Source organism: Eumetopias jubatus, unplaced genomic scaffold (genome assembly GCF_037043125.1).
Source record: "Eumetopias jubatus isolate StellerSeaLion01/CBP00866 unplaced genomic scaffold, mEumJub1_p1.0 scaffold_12, whole genome shotgun sequence".
NCBI classification, from domain to species: domain Eukaryota; kingdom Metazoa; phylum Chordata; class Mammalia; order Carnivora; family Otariidae; genus Eumetopias; species Eumetopias jubatus.
This window is the reverse complement of record NW_028274818.1, coordinates 23825263-23842617: the sequence shown is the minus strand read 5'-3', so window position 1 is coordinate 23842617 and position 17355 is coordinate 23825263. Positions and strand designations below refer to the sequence as shown.

Here is a 17355-nt window from a genome sequence, read left to right as displayed (position 1 = left end):
TATGATGCATTATTAAAAATGAAATGTGTGCTGGATGACATTAACATCAGGATAACTATTGCAGAAGAAAATATCAATGAACAATAAACTATCCAAAATGCAGAATAGAGAGAGGGGAAAAAAAATAAAAACTTTGAAAAAATAAGGAGTGTTACTTACTGGTGGGACAGTATCAAGTAGTCATGCAATTGGTGTCCCAGAAGGAAAGAAGATAATAGATATTTGAAGAAATAATGACCAAAATTTTTCCAAATTTGATGGGAACTCTATTCAAGATCTTAGAAGCTCAATGAAGCTCAAGCCATATAACAAATGAAATAATGCCAAGACACAGTCTACAAAATTGCTGAAAAACTTCAAAAGGAGCCAGAGAAAAAAAGACACTTTATGAATGAAAAACAAATACACTTGACTCTTGAGCAACACAGATTTGAACTATGCAGGTCCACTTATACATGGATTATTTTCAATAAATATACATACAATACTCTAAATGTATTTTCTCATCTTTATGATTTTCTTTAAAACATTTTTTCTCTAGCTTACTTTATTCTAAGAGCACAGTATATAATACATATAACATACAAATATATGTTAAGTGACTATTTATTGGTAAGGCTTTTAGTCAGTAGTAGACTATCAGTAGTTAAGTTTGGGGGAGTCATACGTTACAAGCAGATTTTCTACTACACAGGGGGCTGGCAACCCTAATTCTTGCCTTGTTCAATGGTCAGCTGTACAAGGATGACAGTAGACTTCTTGACAGAAACTTTGAAAACCAAAACACAATAGAGGAATACCTTTGGAGTACTGAAAAAAAATAGTTTGCCTAAACCTTATACACAATAAAAATATATTTCTAAAATAAAAGCAAATAAAGACTGTTTTAGACAAACAATAGCAGAGAGAATTTGTCAACAACAGATCTGCACTATGAGAAATGTTAAAGGAAGTTCTTAAGACAGAAGGAAATTGATGCCAGGTGGAAATTTAGATCTAAAAAGAAATGGTAGGGGAGCCTGGCTGGTTCAATGAAAAGAGCATGTGACTCTTGATCTTGGGGTTGTGGGTTCCGGCCCCATGTTGGGTGTAGAGATTACAAAAAAAAAAAAAAAGATAAAAAGAAATGTAAATATTGAGAAAATATAAAATATATGTTTTTATTTTATGCATTTTGTTTAAAGACAATTTACTGTTTATAACAAACATTTTAAGATTTACAGAACATATAGAAGCAAAAATGTATGACAATAATAACTCAAATAATAGGAAAGTAGAAATGGAAATATAATTTAGTAAGCTTGTTATACTACACATGAAGTGGCATGTTATTTAAGCATAGCCACTGAGAAGTTAAGGCTGTATATTGTAAACCCTGGAGCAAGGGCAACAAGTATAGCACATCTGATTTTGTTTAAAAACAAAAAAAAAGCAACCATCCTTGCTTGTTTATGTATTATCTATGGCTACTTTCACTTTATAGTATAAACAATTTACTAAATACAACAGAGATCATATGGCCCAAAAGCCTGAAGTATTTACTACCTGGCCTTTCACAGGAAAACATTTGCCAAATGATGACCAAGAGAAACTACAAAATAACTAAATTAAAGAGACACAACAATGCCCAATAGTGCAAATACATTAGAATGATTATAAGAAGAAATTTTTAAAATCTCAATTAATCCAAGCAAGGTAGAGAGGAGAGAGGAACAAAAAACCATATGGGACAAATAAAACACAACTAGCAAGAAGGTAGATTTAAACCCAATCATATTGATATTTATATTAAATACAAATGGACTAAACATTTCAATTAAAAGACAGAAGTCATCATATTAGACTAAAGAGGCAAGATTCAACTCTGTATTGTGTATGAACCCACCAGAAATTTAAAGAAACAAACAGGTTAAGAGTAAAAGCATAAAAATATATATTTCATGCAATCATAAATTCAAAGAAAACTGAGTGGCTATATAAATATTAAAGTAGATCCATGCTGTAACATGGATGCTTGATAAACATTATGTGAAGAAGAAAAAAGCCACACAGAAACACACTGCATACTTCTAGAAAAGTCATTGTTCCTAGAAATCACTGATTGCTAAGGGTGGGAGTGAGAGGAACAATTGACAATAAAAGGGCAGGAGGGACCTTTTTGGCATTATGAAAATGTTCTCTATCATAATTGTTATAAGTTGCATTACTGTATGCATTTATCTAGACTCTGTGCACTTGGAATTAGTGAATTTCTTTTTTTTTTTTAACCAGCAAGTCTATGAAATAAACAGAACAGTGATGATTATCCTACGATAATTTAAATGTTATGCTTAAAATCATATAGGAAGTTTACAGTTAACTTATAAGTAAACCTATAACTAGAGATGCCTGACTCCTCTTGTGAAGATTGTATCTACATAGCATACTGCCTTTCAAGAAAATTGCTTAAAAGGTGTATGAAGACAAGGACTTTGTTTACCTTTTCATTGCTGTGTCCCCAGATTTGGAATTGTGACTCTAATCATGTACAGTTAACATTATTAACTGACTAAACTGAAGAACAAAATAATACATGTGTGACAAATTATGATTATTAACTGTCATAAAAGTGCGTCCTATAAATCATATGGAAATACTAGAGGAGAGCTATAAAATTGGAAAACATGTTATTTTTAAATTGTTCAGGTAATATATTCAATATATTTTTCTTCAATCTCAGATATTATTTCAGGTGAAGTATCTTTAAATTTAAAGCAGTGTGTTCAGTTGTTAAAATGAAAAAATAAAACAAATAAATATGGTCTTTCCAAAATCTTTTAGACTTTCTGTAGTATATTTATTCTACTTTTTCAGATTATCAACTAGAATCATAGTTTTAAATTTAGAAGTACTTCACCTGAAAACATATAGAACACATTTGAAAAATGTAATTAATGTTCTATTTAAAAATAGGTGTGCCTATAACACTTACTTTGCAAACAATCTGTATCATTTTGGCCCACAACACTTAATATAGAATATCTGTCATCATAATATTTTGAAAGAAAATAGCATTTATTGAGCAAGTCCCATTCACTGGGATACACAAAAACCTCTGAAAGTCAGTACTTGGTGGGGCAGGGAGGGGCACGCACAGCAGAGAAAGCATTTTAACAAAACAAAACTGGATTTTACACCATTGAAAAAATATTTTCTTAGACATTATTCACTTATTAATTTTGTTTTTGAATTCTCTATCATATTAAAAAATTGCAAGGGGGTTTTGGTCTTTTAATATTTACAAAAGGTAGTAGATTTTAAAAGGTTAGGAATTATTGAATACTGTATTTTAAAAGGAAAATTGGGCCTACAAGAACTAGTTTTTGTATGAAGCTTGTAAGTGATGGAGTAGCTCTTGGCAGAGTTGAAACAACAATTTCTGAAGCTTGGCTTTATATCATGCTACTTGTTTCACTCATTTGAAACAATTCTAAATTGTTCTAATTCTAATCTTGATTTCTTACTGGTTTATATGAAGGGAGGTTAAGAGAGTCCTGATACTCATCTTGTGTATCACAAAATAGTTCTAAATTATTGGAAGGTAATGAAAATTATTTTAAATAGAGGGCATTAAATAGAATGACTCTTTTATCCTTATCTCTAACCACGTTTCCCCCCCTAAAATAGACTGGTAAGTTCAGTAAAATTGACAAAATAGTTGTATTCATAAGAGTAGCTTGGTACTAAACTGAAATACATGAGCAAATTAGGTCAACACTATAAAACTAGCCAGTTTTATAGCTGGATAACACATAACATGTTTAGAAGTTCAGAAGAGGGAAAAATGAAATCACTGCTGGGTTATGCTATTACTGATTATTTGGATTATTGGACTCTGTAGAAGAAGTAAGCACCATGCAACTGGGAGTCTGTTCCTCAATAAGGTATTTCTTGTAGTGACTGAAGAAAAATATACCATCAGTCTAGTACAGCATCAATTTCTTCATCTTTATTTGCTTTTTGCATCAGCATCCGTATATGCTGTTGTATCGCCCTTCTAAAACAATCTCAGTCTCTCCTTTCCTCCCTCCCTTGTTCCTCCCTTCCTTCTTCCCCGTCTCTCTCCACCTCTACTCTCTCAGGTTCTCTAGCTATCTTTTCTTCCCTCCTTCCAAATATCTTCCATTTCCATTGCTCCCAAGCCACCATCATCTTTCACCTGGGTTTCTATATTGTTTGTCTACTCTCCCTGAACCCAGATTTGAGCCCCTAAAGTCAATTTTCCACAGAGCAGCCAAGTAAGGTAATATATTCAATATGATCAAATTAGATCATACCACTTAGTCTCCCACCCTTGTAACCCTCCCATGACTTCCCATTGCTTTTAGAATAAAATTTGAGCTTCTGATCAAGGTCTATAAAGCCCTAAAGGATCTGCTCCTAGTTTGACTTTTCAACATTGTCCCCAATTAATCTCCTCCTTGCTCACTTTAGTCCATCCACAAGGGCCTGCTTTCTGCAGTTTTAACTCATCCATCTCAGCTTTCCCATGAATGTTCTTTGAACACTTTTCCTTTCCTGTCTTTGCATGCTAACACCTTCATATCACAATACCTATATGGTTATTATTTACAAGTTATGGATTGATTTTGCCTACTACAATAATAATAGGAAACTCATATAGCACTTGATATAAATGAGGCACTGATTCTAAGAACTGTATATTTATATTGTTACTTTTAAATTATATTTATTATTCATTTATAATTTAATTTGAACAATAACCTATGAGATAGTACTATTGTTCCCCACCCCCCATTTTAGAGCACAAGAAATTAAAACTGAGCACAAGAGATTAACAGAAACTAAGTAATTTGCCTAAGGCCTCAACATGAGTAACTGGGAAAGCTGGATTTCAATGCAGGCACTCTGGTTTCAGAATCTCTGTTCTTAACCGAGCCTCTTATTGATACCTTTGTATTACTTAAAATGTCTCTTTAATTACATAACACACAATGGATATGTTTTTAGAAATATTTAGTGAAATCTACACCATCATATATAAAATTTAAATTTCTTTCTGATCAAATTTATTCTCCTTATTTAAAAGTACTCTTAAGGGGAGCCTGAGTGGCTCAGTCATTAAGCATCTTCCTTCCGCTAAGGTCATGATCCCAGGGTCCTGGAATCAAGCCCCGCATCCATCATCCATCAGGCTCCCTGCTCAGCGGGAAGCCTGCTTCTCCTCTCACACTCCCCCTGCTTGTGTTCCCTCTCTCGCTGTCTCTCTCTCTGTCAAATAAATAAATAAAATCTTTAAAAAAATTAAAAATAAAAATAAAAAATAAAAGTACTCTTAAAATTCTTCAACAGGAAATATTTTGTAAGAAAAGTAGGCGTAGAAATCCATTTCCTTTCTAATGAGATTTATTGACATGCAACATTCTAAGCAGAATATTTGCTCTATGGAGATTTTGATTGAACGATTGCATATGCTAATTAATAAAGCAAAATAAGTTTCTTGGTAAATACTACTAGAAATTTTTTATTTTGATTCTATACAATTTCTTTTAAAGTTTTCAATATTCTGGTACATTTATTTTAATTTTTCACAAGAATAGCTTCATTTAAGATAATTATATTAATGATTAAATAATTTCAGCAAAACAATATAAATATATAATGATATAATGATTTTTATTTTGCCAGAGTCAGAGTTTAGTTGTCAGGAACACATCGAATATGCTCACAACAGATTTTCTTAGCACATATTTTCCTGATAGGAAATAGAATATTGGTCCTGGTTCATGAACCAAATATTCCAGGCAATTTTATTTTATTCACTAAATATGTTGTAGTTTTGGTAAAGAGCCTTATTTAATTCACTGGGACTTGTCACCACCAATGATGATGATGATGATGATGATGATTATGATTATGGCAGGAAATTTACCACAGTTTCCCTTCCAGAATTTAGAAATAACAAAAAAAAAATAAATATAAGGAATGGCCAATAGAGATTAATACCAGACTTGGCGCTGATAAAACTAGATCGTTGAATATGGTTTTGATATGTGAACACAATAGGTTTTTAAAACCTTGCTTTCTATTTCTTTTTTATATTTTATTTTATTTTAATTTAACTTATTTGGCAGAGAGAGGGAGAGAGCGAGAGAGGGAACACAAGCAGGGGGAGTGGGAGAGGGAGAAGCAGGCTCCCCAGGTAGCAAGGAGCCCGATGCAGGGTTAGGGTTAGGGGACCCTGGGACCATGACCTGAGCTGAAGCAGACGCTTAACGACTGAGCCACCCAGGTGCCCCTAAAACCTTGCTTTCTAATTCTTAACCACAGAGTCACAAAGAGGAGAATGAACTGTAGGACTTCCCAACAAAGCAGCATGACAGAGAAAAAGTAGACTAGAATTAACTCTACAGCAAGGCAGACATGAAAGACCAAGAGAGAATAACTTTGAACTCAGCAATTTATTTTAATTTCTTTTTAACCTAGCACTGAAGAGAAGTCAGCGATGGGTGGGGGTAGGGGGGAAAAGCGTGGGGAAAGAAACCAGGAGTGATGAGTTCTGATTGTGTAACCCATGTCTTGATATAAATCTTATGGGACCACTGAACTGAGCACATTAGCAAAACATTCCCTTCAATTTCTGGAGTGCATGGAAACATGAAAATCTTCAGAATGATAAATAAAACAGACTACTTGAGCAGGAAAAAATATCAACACAATAGTTATATCTACTGCTGTAAAGTTCTCAGTTATCTACACAGTTTTTACACTTGTAACAGGCAAACCAAGTCCCCAATATGTCTTGACTTCATGCCAGAAGACAAATGAGTACAACGTTATGTTAATAATCACGGAGAGAGGTTGGGTATTGATATTGACTGAAAAGTTATTTGTTAAAATTTTCTCTAATGCCATTGTTTAATAATGTTCACTGTTTATACGAGAAATTTCAATAATGCTGCTGTTTATATAAGAAATTGAGTTATACATAGCCAAATGAGATGGAGATTTTCTAGTAGACCTGATACACTTTAGAGTATCCTGCTTAAGTCTCTAGAATGTACTATCGATCTGTTCCTTTGTACAGCACTTATGGAAATTCTCATAAGGGGAAAATTTCTCAAAAAGTATAGATAAATCAAAATTGCTTTTTATATAGAAAAAGGATCTTGTTCATCTCCTGCCAGTACAATATGTTTTGAGTGGGAATTTTACCTTGTTTGAAGTAAGCTCATCATTTTATATTCATTGGAATTCTGAGCTCCAACTGGTTGAGTTGGCCATTTACCTAGTCTAGGTATAATGGACAGGTTTAAAATACAGGGTACAAGTAAAAATACAGGATTCTCAGTTAAATTTGAATATCAGATAAACAGCATATAAATGTTTTAGTATAAGTATGTCACAAACAGTATTTGGGACATATTTATACCAAAAAATTGTTAGTTTTTATCTGAAAATTCAGATTTCACCAGGCATTCCCTATTTGGCCTGATAACCCTATCCCTCTGACAGGATACAATTCCTTGTGTTTACCCTAGAGAAATGCAACCAAATATGTTCCTTTTTTTAAAATATAAATTTGATGATCTTAGGATTATAATAGTTTTACTTGCAAACTTATGGTAAGTTTGATTACACTGCAGTTTATCTTCCTTGTCAGATAAGGACTTTCATTTATAGACTTTAAAAATAGGACACATCTGCATGGCAACTTAAACTATCATAACTGAAAATATTATTAAATTTTACATATTCAAGTGATAAGCTTCTAGTTAGATGAACACAGTGGTAAACATTATTTAACAAAAATGGTACATATTTTCCAGGGCAGGAAATTATCAGAGTCAACTATGTTGGCCTAAAAAAGACCTTTATTTTAACTTTATGCATTTGAGTATTGATGTTATCTCCATTGGTATGAAGTATATTCTTAGATTTTGGATCAAACTGCAAAATTTAGTACCTTGTTTTAGGAACCAAGCTTATCTTCAACTGAAGTGGCTAGAAGGATACTATGTATGGCTCTAGAGCAGGATTTTGAACAGTACTCTCAACAGCTTAAAAATGTCACCCTTGGGAGGATTGTGTTATTGAAGTATGTGTCCACATGGCTTTACATTTACATCATATCATAGCTTTGGCAGCTAAAAAGTTGAGATCTCAAAGCTGTTTTATTTTTCAGTGTCTTATATAATATCAAGTTAGCTCTCCAAACTTGAAGACTGACAATGTTTTCGGAGTGAACTGAAAAAATTAAAAAGACAAAGCCTTTTATTTTAAAAATACATATTGTTTTAGAAGAACAACAAATAATTTAGTAGTACACCTCCCTTGAAACTTACAGTTAATTCTGCTCTACAGGATTCTTTGTATTTTGCGAAAACATTAGGATGGCTTATATCAGGTATATCCTATAACAATGTGAAACATTTAGAGCCTTCAAGCTTTTTAGATACATTTCTGTTGTGCTTTTTAAACAGAATGTCATCAGATGATTTTTCACAGAATTTCCCATATGAATATTAATATCTGGCCATCTATAACCACAATTATTTTTTATAATTGAGAAGGCATAATAAATTAATAAACATCTTGTCTGGATATTTCTTTAATAAAAATACTTTTTCAGTGTAATAGCTTAAAGGACAGAATATAACTTTAGTTGTTCTGAACAGAATTAGATACTTTATTTTTATCATTTGTTGGGAAAAAAATGAGTACCTGTCAGATATTTCCAATGACAGTAATTTGAAAATAGTCAAAGTTATGTACACAATCATGCTGTGGGCAAAACTATAGCAAGTTCTCGTTGACAGCTGTATGGTTTGAAGATTAGATGCTCTACTGTAATTCCTGTAATTTTCTGTAAGTAGAATAACAAACTTGGCATTTATTTATCTTCTAGATGAAATGAATGATCATCAAAGTACCCTCTCCTACATCCTGATTAACCCATCTCCAGATACCAGACTAGAGCTGAACGATGTTGTGTAAGTTGATCTCCTATTTCACATAAGGCATTTATTTTTTGAAAACCAGTAATTTATTTATTTTTATATTTTTGTTTCCACCATTAAAGTCCCTTATTTCTTGTTTCATAAATGCTTAGAAACTCCAAGTCTAATTTTTATGTTCAATAAATAAATGCATTTTATGTATTTCTATGTGTAATACTGTAAAAAAAAGCATTGTAGAATTATAGAGGTATAAAAGAAGGAAATAGCAGCAGGAATTCTGTATTCTGTGAGCTCATATATATTTGGAGAAACAAGAGAAAACATTCAGAATAATAAGAGAAGAGCTCAGAGGAAAACCTGAAATACTCCATTTTATCTAGTTCTAAATCTCTTAGAGTTCCCAAAAGCTCTAAGTAAAATAAGTGAAAACATTTACTAGGAAAATGTCTATGGTAGTAACTTGGTTAATCAAAAACTCTGTGCCATGCATGTACAATTGCATTAGTGTTTCCTTTAAACTGTGATATAGAGATAAGACATTTTTCCTGATTTCAAAGTCTCACACTCTAACAAAATACAATTTAAACATAAAAAATTTAATAGCAATATATAATATGACTTTTTTACTAATGAATTAAGCATCAACTGAGTGAAACAGTGCTTTTCTAATTTCAGAGGAAGACATTATTGTGAGTTACAGTGATTACAGAGGTTATAAGGATTTGAACTAGACTTTGAAAAGTAGATAAGATTTGTGTAGGTGGAGAGCACAGGACATTCCAGAACAGGGAAATGGCTAGAGAAAATGTACTAAGTGGGGATTGCATAATGTGCTTCATTTGGCAATACTACAGAGTCCGGTTTGACCAGAGTAAAAAAGCTTTGTATTACTAGCATCTCTCTTGTTCACTAAACATAATATTGGAAACGTATATTAAACCTGACTCTGGAAGGACTTTAGATAACAAAATAAGGAGTTTAAACTCAGTTTAAACCTTATAGGCAATGGGAAGTACTTAGATATATGAACAAGAAAGTAGCAAGATTTTAGGAAAGGCATTTTGACAGTTAATAGTGTAAGCCTAGGGGAGAAATATCTAATACGGACTTGCCCTTGAGGTCCATGGTCCTGAGGCTGAGCAGGATCAAGAGCTGCTGAGCTAAGGTAGCTAATTTCAGATTGCATTACTGACATAATATAAATACCAAAGATCCAAAAGTTTTGGTGGGTGTGAGGTCAACAGCATGTGTTTGTATCTATAATCAGGAATAAAGTCAGAGACTAAGAAGACTGAGAATATTCTGTGATGCAGAGTATAAGATGGATCCATGCAAGTGGTTTAGAACTAAAGCTAGTAATATGCCAAGAATTAGAAGGCTACTTTTATATATTTTGTGGGAGGTTTTGCCTGGGATGGAAAGGATATATAATTTTTTAAAAGAGCATTGCAAGAAGCAGTAGAATTTATTGGCAGGATGGGTTAAAGTTGAAATAGGCATGAAAATAGGGAAACCAGTTAAATTGCTGTTAGGAAAGTATGAGGAAGATAAGAATATCTCATAGCATTAGGGAAATGAATTGTAAAGGGAGGCTTCTACATAGATACACGTAGGAAGGCAAAGAGTAAGACTTGTCATTGGTGTGGGAATTGGAAAAGAAGTCTAACATGGTTTTAAGATTTCAATACTATAGAGAACCAGAAATGGACCCACAACTCTATGGTCAGCTAATCTTTGACAAAGCAGGAAAGAATGTCCAATGGAAAAAAAGACAGTCTCTTCAACAAATGGTGTTGGGAAAACTGGACAGCCACATGCAGAAGAATGAAACCGGACCACTTTCTTACACCATACACAAAAAATAAATTCAAAATGGATGAAAGACCTAAATGTGAGACAGGAAACCATCAAAATCCTAGAGGAGAACACAGGCAGCAACCTCTTTGACCTCAGCCCATAGCAACTTCTTATTAGACATGTCACTGGAGTCAAGGGAAACAAAAGCAAAATGAACTATTTATTGGGACTTCATCAAGATAAAAAGCTTCTGCACAGTGAAGGAAACAATCAACAAAACTAAAAGGTGGCAATGGGAGAAGATATTTGCAAATGGCATATCTAAAAAGGGTTCCAAAATTTATAAAGAACTTACCAAACTCAATACCCAAAAAACAAATAATCCAGTTAAGAAATGGGCAGAAAACATGAAGTAATGCTTTTCCAAAAGAGACATCCAAATAGTTAACAGATACACGAAAAGATGCTCAAAATCACTCATCATCAGGGAAATACAAACCAAATACAAATCAAATACAAAAGATAAGATAATGAGATACCACCTCACACCTGTCAGAATGGCTAAAATTAACAACACAAGAAATAATAGGTGTGGGCAAGGATGTGGAGACAAGGAAATCTCTTGCACTATTGGTGGGAATGTAAACTGGTGCAGCCACTCTGGAGAACAGTATGGAGGTTCCTCAAAAAGTTGAAAGTAGAACTACCCTACGCTCCAGCAATTGCACTACTAGATATTTACCCAAGGGTAAAATATACAGATTCAAAGGGGTACATGCACCCCGATGTTTATAGCAGTATTGTCAACAATAACCAAACTATGGAGAGAGCCCAAATGTCCATCAACTGATGAACAGATAAAGAAGATGTGGTATATATATATATATAATGGAATATTATTCGGCCATCAAAAGGAATGAAATCTTGCCATTTGCAACGATGTGGATGGAGACAGAGTGTATTATGCTAAGTGAAATAAGTCAGCCAGAGAAAGACAGATATCATATGGTCTCACTCATATGTGGAATTTAAGAAAGAAAACAGATGAACATATGGGAAGGGAAAAGAAAAAAAGGAGAGAGTGAAACAAGCCATTAGTGACTTTTAATGATAGACAACAAACAGGGTTGATGGAGGGAGGTGGGTGGGGGGTGGGCTAGATGGTGATGGGCATTAAAGAGGGCATTGTTGTGATGAGCACTGGGTGTTGTATGTAAGCAAAGAATCAGTAATTCTACTCCAGAAACCAATATTACACTGTATAGTAACTAACAAAATTTTTAAAAAATTCAATTCTATGTGATGGCCAAATAAATAAATAAATGTTGGTTCACTGAAGCAAGTCAGAATAAGGAGGCAGTTTTCTAGGAAGAAAAGGGGAATTTTTGGCTGTGGAAAAAAGAAATGATGAGTTTTCTATTATGAATAAATTTGATATGAACATCCAAAAAAAAAAGATGATGAGCTAGAGTTTAGATACATGTCTAGAAAGCATACAGAAATACAGTACTGGACATTTGAAGAGAAGCTAGTTATGTAGAAAATATTAATTTTTCATCTTCCAGATGAACAAAAGTAAAAAAAAAAAGAATGATTTTAGGGTAGAAAGATAAGTATGTTTCAAAAACGTCATAGGAAAAAACCTCAGCAGGAATAACTTTAACCCAAAATCAGTGTGAAAACAATTTATAATGCACCTCAAATACAACTAATTAGTATAATGCTTTATATTGACATCTGATGATTCTGGTTAGAATATTAGAGCTTTAGGGAATGAGATTCATAATAATTTCACCTGCTTGAATTCTTGTGTGTGTGCGTGTGTGTGTGTGTGTGTGTGTGTGTGTGTGTTAATGGTACATAGTATTATTTTCTTTTTTTAATTTTATTTTATTACATTATGTTAATCACCATACATTACATCATTAGATTTTGATGTAGTGTTCCATGATTCATTGTTTGTGTATAACACCCAGTGCTCCATGCAATATGTGCACTCCTTAATACCAACCACCAGGCTAACTCATCCCCCCACCCCCTCCCCTCTAGAACTCTGTTTCTTAGAGTCCATAGTCTCTCATGGTTTGTCTGCCCCTACGATTTCCCCCCCTTCATTTTTCCCTTCCTACTATCTTCTTTTTTTTAACATATAATGTATTATTTGTTTCAGAGGTACAGGTCTGTGATTCATCAGTCTTACACAATTCACAGTGCTCACCATAGCACATACCCTCCCCAATGTCCATCACCCAGCCACCCCATCCCTCCCACCCTGCACCACTCCAGCAACCCTCAGTTTGTTTCCTGAGATTAAGAATTCCTCATATCAGTGAGATCATATTATGCAACCATCAAAAAAACACAAAAGCTTGCCATTTACGATGACGTGGATGGAACTAGAGGGTATTATGCTAAGCGAAACAAGTCAATCAGAGAAAGACAAGTATCATATGATCTCACCTGCTTGAATTCTTAAGGCAGCTATCAAAAATTATGTCCAGTGGTGATGTTGAATTTGTGGAGGACTTTAATATACATGAAAATATCTTATTTATGATGCATTGGCATTTAACTGCCCATCCTGGAGACTTCACTTTGTATATTACTATAATAAAACAAAACTGCTCTGTTTTTCTTGCGTCCATATTTATACATGTCTTCCTTCCTTTAAACCTACAAAATTGGGCAATTTTTATTAATTTTCCATCCTCTCTATAATCCCAACCTTCTTATGCCTCCTTTTCAAAGTAGTAATAATTATGTTGACTATGTAATTTTTAAAAAATATTTATTTATTTATTTTAGAGAGAGAGAGCATCTGGAAGGAGGGGCAGAGGGAGAGAATCTCCAGCAGACTCCCTGCTGATCATGGAGCCTGACACGGGGCTTGATCCCATGACCCATGAGATCATGACCTGAGCCAAAACCAAGAGTTGGACCCCCACCAGTTGAGCCACCCAGGCACCCCAATTCATAGTCTTTAGTGGGGAGTTATGCTTACCTTTTTCATATTTCATAATAAATTATAAACTTTTGAACCTAATATAATTATTTCCCATGATTATTTTTGATGGAATGGAAAGATATTAACCCTTTGAATCTATAAACATGTCCTTTCATTGAATAGATGTTTATAATTTGAAATAATTCCCTCCAAATTTAAACTTACAAATAAAATATGTATGTTACAATATGTATTTTACAGGTAAAATAAACATGATATTTTCTGCCTTGTGGATACTCTTATTTTTTTATTTGTTTAAAGCTAAAACATCAGCTTGACTGCTATAAAAAAACTTTTTTTTTTTTGCAATGGTCTGTATTTGTGGCCATTGAAATAATTAAGTTTTACTATAATTGGAGCAATGATAAATATCACGAAAAAAAAGCCTACTGTGACAAGTAGTACATAAATACATACTTAAGAAACTATTTTATTACACTCATAGGTTTAGTAGTGATAATAAAGAAAGCAACTTTTGCAGCTATATCAATGAATTTGGGGGTAATAGATTATATCATACCTTTTGGTTTTCTAAAAATTTTCTTTCAAAAGTTCATTTTAAATAAAGGGGCAACTTTAATTCGATTCAAAGACTAATAAATAACTAGGTGATTGGTGTTAAACAGCTTAACATTCTTGAAAGAAATGAAAATGAAAATACAAAGTATCAAATTTTGTGGGACGCAGCAAAAGCAGTTCTAAAGGTAATAGCAATAAATGCATATATTAAGAAATTAAAAAGATCTCAAATAAACAACCTAACTTTACATCTAAAGGAACTAGAACAAGAACAAACAATGCCCAAAGTTAACAGAAGGAAAGAAATAATAAGTCAGAACAAGGGGTTCCTGAGTGGCACTGTCGGTTAAGCCACTGACTCTTGGTTTTGGCTCAGGTCATGATCTCAAGGTCGTGAGATCAAGCCCCATCTTGGGCTCCTCACTCAGTATGGAGTCTGCTTAAGACTCTTTCCCTCTCCCTCTGCCCCTCCCCCACCAATAACTAATCTTTAAGAAAAAACTGAGAATGAAAATAAATGAAATAGAGACTAGAAAAATAATAGAAAGGATCAATGAAATTAAAAGCTAGTTTTTTGAAAAGATAAAGCTGACAAATCTTTAAGTAAAAATAAATTTGCCACATGATCCAGCAATTCCACTTCTGGGTATATTATCCAAAGGAAATGAAAACAGGGTTTTGTTGAGACATCCGCACACTCATGTATATTGCAGCATTATTCACAATAATCGATACAGAAACAACTCAAATGCCCATCAATGGATGAATAAATAAGAAAGATTTGGTATTATACATAGTGGATATTATTCAGCCATGAGTAAGGAAGATATCCTGCCATTTGCAACAACATAGATGGACTTTGAACACATTATGGGAAGTGAGGTGTCAGAGAAAGCCAAGTACTACTGATACCACTTATATATGGAATCCAAAAAAAAGTCAAACCCATAAAAAAAATAGGTGGTTACCAGGGGATTGGGAGGTGGGGGATTAAGATTGATGGTGTTTAAGGGTCCAAGCTTATAACAAGAATATAAAGATAGAGATCTAATGCATAGTATAATGAATATAGTTAATAATAACGTACTATAATGATGTAATATGAATATTGTTTCAAGGGCAATCATATTAAAATATATAAATATATCAAAGTAACATGTTGTACATCTTTAATTTACAAATTGGAACATGTTCAGTTTATCAAATAAAAAGTGCTTAATGTTCACATTAGTTTTCTTCATCAATCTACAATGCTAGTGATATTTAAAGTAATTACAAAGCAGTGTGCATAGACAACAATATCCAGTTAAGGATTCAGGGACATTAATTCCACCTTTTATTTGATCAGAGAAAATAGACTGTAGTGCTTTAAATTGCCTTTTCTCATTTTCATTAAGGAACATATTTTATGAATAATTTTCCTTTAGTTTTTAAGAGGAAAAGTACAATCTTCATTAGAGTTCTCCCTTTAAATTAGGTTTTCTGCTCATTTTTTCTATCTCCCAAATTATTATAAAACTATGAATTCCTAGTTTCATTTGCATCTGAAACAAGGCTTTGTTCAAATGCTGCATTACATGCATTTACTTTCCTCCTCTCTCAGCAAACTGTCAGTGGCTTTCCACTGCCTTTGGAACAGAAATCGAAACTATTTTATCCTGAAACTTAAAGTCCTTCGTTAGCTGTTTTCTACTTTTCTTCCTGAATTTACGTTCCACTATTTCCTGGTTTAACCATTCTCCCGAAGTCAAACTCATTTTCTAAAGAGATCAGGAGCAAGCTTAGAGAAGCTCAACTCAACCTTCTCAGTAAAGTATTCCCTAATTCTCATTGTTGTTGTTGTTGTTTTTTGTCTTCCCATGATGTTTGGAATTTATTTTTCTTGTTTATATCTGCTTTTTAAATTAAACTCTACTAATCTTGTGCAAGACAGGGGTTAGGGTTTGTGACTTTTTGTATTCCCAGTTCTCAACACAGTATTCCAGAGGAACTCAGGAAGTGGAAGCTCATGTCATATAGAGTCTGAAGTAAAACGTCTCTCTTAAAACAAATTCTAACACTATTGAAATGTATGAGTTTGGCGGATGAACATTTTCCCATTTACCAGTAGAACGAATTAAGAATTATTTTTTATTCTTTTTATTCTTTTGTATAATTTATTCTTTTGTATAATTGCTCACTGTAGCAGAACCTGAATTTTAGATTAATTTCTAGATAATTAAGATTATCTCTATGTATTATTGTTCAGAGCATGTATCAAATGACTACTTTTTTAGAATCCTGAAATATTTAAATTAAAAAGAGTATAGAAATTATTTAGATCAGATTTATTTATGAATGTAAGAGCAGTGAAGTAATAGAAAGATCATGGCTGAGATTTAGGTCTCCTTGTTAGAAAAATAGCCAAAGAGAGGGATGATAAATCAACAGGATAGTAAAGTAAAACATAAAGTTTTGGTAAGATGAAGGAGGTGAAACAGACCATAACTAAAAAATAAGAATTCTTGATTCATCAGTATACATCATCATAATCTGTTTAGGTATAGAAACAAGACAAGTCCTGCCAAATTGTATAGGCCAAGTAAAAAGTGAATCCTCTACCGGTGGTATGCATAGACTCAGTTTAGATGACCTAAAAGCTAAATACATTTGAGCAGCAGTCTAAGGTGTAAGTGTGAATTAGTTTTGCCTTTATTTACTATGATAGTTATTTGCTTTGTTTTCTTTTCCTAGATACTTAATCCGACCAGATCCGCTGGCATACCTTCCAAACAGTGAGCCCAGTAGAAAAAACAGCATCTGCAATGCCATGGGTCAAGACTCTCGGGAGGAAACTCAGCTTTGATAAAAGGAAGATAAGAGACCCTTTTTCCCTACAAAAATCTTGCTTGAAACCACTCTAAATCTTAGGGGAAGAATGAGTGGTGCTGGCATGAAAGAAACACGATCAGAATATATCAGTTTACTCGTATTAAAAGCAATCTATTCTCTTAGAAGTCTAGATTATTTTGAAATTTAAAGTGTTGCTTATTGGTACTCCTCCTATTAATATCTGAAAGACATCAATGGAATGAT

At 33.3% G+C, this 17355-nt stretch overlaps 1 protein-coding gene across 5 annotated transcripts in view; it reads left to right on the top strand.

Moving 5' to 3' along the window:
- KCNT2 (potassium sodium-activated channel subfamily T member 2) overlaps positions 1-17125 on the top strand; it is a 361260-nt gene extending 344135 nt beyond the window's left edge. For all 5 annotated transcript variants that reach the window (XM_028104755.2, XM_028104754.2, XM_028104753.2 and 2 more), the window contains 2 exons: positions 8909-8993; positions 17014-17125. In XM_028104755.2, the coding sequence (XP_027960556.1) occupies positions 8909-8993; positions 17014-17125 (197 nt within the window). The remainder of the gene's footprint in view (positions 1-8908; positions 8994-17013) is intronic.
- Positions 17126-17355: the final 230 nt, after the last annotated feature.